Raw genomic sequence first — 3,088 nt, 5'->3', positions numbered from 1 at the left:
CTTATTGAAACTTCAGAGATGAATAATTAATATGAATTAATGAATGTTGTTGTTGTTGCTATAGAATTTTAATATACATTATTTGGATATGATTAGGAAATTTATAAACATGGATGATGAGATTGTTTCTGAGACTCCTGTTCAAGCTTCTGGTAGTGTTGATTCTGGTAAAAAATCTAATGTTTGGAGATTTTTTAAGAAGATTGGAAAAGACATAGATGGTATTGAAAAGGTTGAATGCAATTTTTGTCATCGTGAATACAAAATTGGAAAAAATCCAAAAACTAAGAATGGTTACGGGACTTCTCATCTAAGTCGTCACATAGTTTCTTGTAAATCTATACCTCTCAATATTAGATTTGATGATGATATAGAGAGTCTGCCAACCAAAATTGATCAGCATGTTCATAGAAAAAAACTCGCTCAAGCTATAGCAAAACATGATCTTGCGTTCAGCTTTGTTGAGTATGAGGGTATTAGAGATTGGATTAATTACATTAGTCCAACGATTATAATGCCTTCTAGAAACACTTTAGTTTCAGATCTTCAAATGATTTATTCAACAGAGAAAGAGAAATTGAGGCAGAAGATGTCTAGGATACCTAATAGAATTTGTTTGACATCTGATGTGTGGACAGCATCTACCACTGAAGGATATATTTGTCTGACAGCTCATTTTGTTGATGAGAATTGGCGACTAGTGAGTAAGATTTTGAATTTTTGTCGAATGATTCCTCCCCATACTGGAACCGATATGGAAGCAGTCTTATTTAACTCTTTGAAGCAATGGGGTATTGATAAGAAAGTATTCTCTATTACTTTAGATAATGCTTCTGCAAATGACAACATGCAAAACATCTTAAAAACTCATCTACGTAAGCAGAATAGTTTGCTTTGCGATGGAGAATATTTTCATGTGCGTTGCTCCGCTCACATTTTAAATTTGATTGTGCAAGAAGGGTTAAAGGTGGCTGCTGGAGCTTTATTTAAAATCAGAGAGAGTGTGAAGTATGTGAAAGCTTCTGATGGGAGAATGATGAAATTTAAAGATTGTGTGCAGCAAGCAGAAATTGAAGAAGGTGTTGGTCTAAAATCAGACGTTCCAACTCGATGAAATTCTACATATATGATGTTGGAAAGTGCAATTAAATTTGAAAAAGCGTTTGACATCCTTAGTGTTGTAGATGGAGCTTATAAAGATTGTCCGACAAATGAAATGTGTGAATTTTTAGAGCCATTTTATGAAACTACAAACCTCATTTCGGGTTCATCATATCCAACATCAAATTTGTATTTTATGCAAGTTTGGAAAATTGAATGTCTTTTGGAAAATAATCAAAATTGTGATGATGTTGTTATTATGAACATGGCTTTCAGAATGAAGATGAAGTTTGATAAGTATTGGAAGGATTATAGCACTGTCTTAGCTTTTGGGGCAATTCTTGATCCTCGATTAAAGTTAAAGTTCTTGAGGTTTTGTTACAAAAAACTAGATCCTTCAACCTTTGAATTGAAGGCAAATGAAGTATTGGAGAAATTTAAAAGGTTGTATGGAGAGTACATAAATACTTTTGGTGGTTCAACAATTTCTCAAAGTAGTAATCAATCTCCTATGTCACCTGAAGAAGGAAGGCTTACAAAGAAGAGCAAAATGGTGATGAAGGTATTTAATTTTAATATAGTATTATTTTTCTCCTATTATGTTTATTCGTTACTTAAATAATCTTTATACTATATCTTTTAGGAGTTCAGAGAATTTGACTGTGAAACCCAAACTTCCAAGGATAAAGATGAATTAGAGATTTATCTAAAAGAAGGTTTGATTCACACCAATGAAGATGATTTGAAGTATGATGTGCTGAATTTTTGGAAGATTAATGAGGATAGGTTTCCCACTCTGTCAGTTATGGCCAGAGATGTTTTAAGTATTCCCATCACTACGGTAGCATCTGAGTCTGCATTCAGTATTGGTGGACGTGTTTTAACAAAATATCGAAGTTCCACTCTTCATGAGCATGTCCAAATGCTTATTTGCACAAGGAGTTGGTTACGTGGATTTGTTCCAAATCATGATGGTAAATATTTATACTATTTTTTCAAATAATATTTTAAATTGAATTTCTAACTTTTTTAATTGATTGATTTTAGATGATGAAATTGGTGAAATTCATGAAGAAGAAGAAGTGTCAACAGCAACGATGCATCCCCCTCAACATTCATGATTTTAGATGATGAATTTTTGTATAAACTTTATTTTAATTTTTTAGAGACATTCTTGATGGTAAATTCTAGAGAGTAAGAAAAAGAGTGATAAGATAGTAAATGTCATGTTTGATTTCTTGATATATATAGTTAAAAGTTGGATTTAATATGATCAATGTACATTATTAACATTTATTTTTCAAGCATAAAAATAAAGGGATAAAACAAATTAATGACTTTTAATAAGTTTTATGTGTATTGTTGAAATAGAGAATGTAAAAAAAAAAAAAAAAAAGAGAGAATTAGGTAACCCATGGGTTGGCCCTAGGGCTTTTGGCCCATGAGGGTTTTTGGCCCTGAGGGCTTTTTAAAAATTTGACCCTATTAGTTAAAGGGCTTTTTATTCTTCTGGCCCTATAAAGTAGGGCCAAAGCCCTATAGGGCCAAACATATTGACACCACTACTTACAGATGTGCAGAGCTTTGTTGAGACTCTCCAACACCAAACTTAGAGTTTGGATATGGGAGTTCAACACCAAACTTAGAGTTTGGTTGTGGCCTCCCAACACCAAACTTAGAGTTTGACTGTGGGGGCTTTGGTTGACTCTGCTTTGAGAGAAGCTTTTTCTGCTTCCTCTCCATGGTTGCAGAGGGAGATCCTTGAGTTTTAAACACAAGGGAGTCCTCATTCCATTGAAGGACTAGTTCACCTCTGTCAACATCAATCACAGCTCTTGCTGTGGCCAGAAAAGGTCTTCCTAGGATGATGGATTCATCCTCTTCCTTTCCAGTATCCAGGACTATGAAATCAGCAGGGATGTAAAGACCTTCAACCTTTACTAACACGTCCTCTACTTGTCCATAAGCATGTTTTCTTGAACTGTCT

The 3,088-nt window shown here is 33.8% G+C and overlaps 1 protein-coding gene across 1 annotated transcript; it reads left to right on the top strand.

Annotated features, from left to right (window-relative positions):
* Window positions 1–205: 205 nt before the first annotated feature.
* LOC148575610 (zinc finger BED domain-containing protein RICESLEEPER 1-like) lies at window positions 206–2,222 on the top strand. The gene is made up of 3 exons (XM_088500042.1): window positions 206–1,663; window positions 1,748–2,075; window positions 2,149–2,222. The coding sequence occupies exons 1-3, from the start codon at window positions 1,127–1,129 to the stop codon at window positions 2,220–2,222; spliced, it is 939 nt and encodes a 312-aa protein (XP_088356168.1). The 5' UTR covers window positions 206–1,126.
* Window positions 2,223–3,088: the final 866 nt, after the last annotated feature.

The sequence above is a fragment of the Arachis ipaensis genome, chromosome B1 (genome assembly GCF_059453495.1).
Source record: "Arachis ipaensis isolate K30076 ecotype BB chromosome B1, ASM5945349v1, whole genome shotgun sequence".
Taxonomy (NCBI): Eukaryota; Viridiplantae; Streptophyta; class Magnoliopsida; order Fabales; family Fabaceae; genus Arachis; species Arachis ipaensis.
The sequence above is the reverse complement of the archived record's forward strand: the minus strand, read 5'-3'. Positions and strand labels throughout refer to the sequence as shown.

What these genes read in the sequence shown, in the direction of transcription:
- LOC148575610 (XM_088500042.1), top strand. Translation starts at nt 1,127, where the DNA reads ATGATGTTGGAAAGTGCAATTAAATTTGAAAAAGCGTTTGACATCCTT. An exon ending in AGAGCAAAATGGTGATGAAG is followed by an intron (nt 1,664 to 1,747) that starts GTATTTAATTTT and finishes ATCTTTTAGGAG; the next exon opens with TTCAGAGAATTTGACTGTGA. An exon ending in ATTTGTTCCAAATCATGATG is followed by an intron (nt 2,076 to 2,148) that starts GTAAATATTTAT and finishes GATTGATTTTAG; the next exon opens with ATGATGAAATTGGTGAAATT.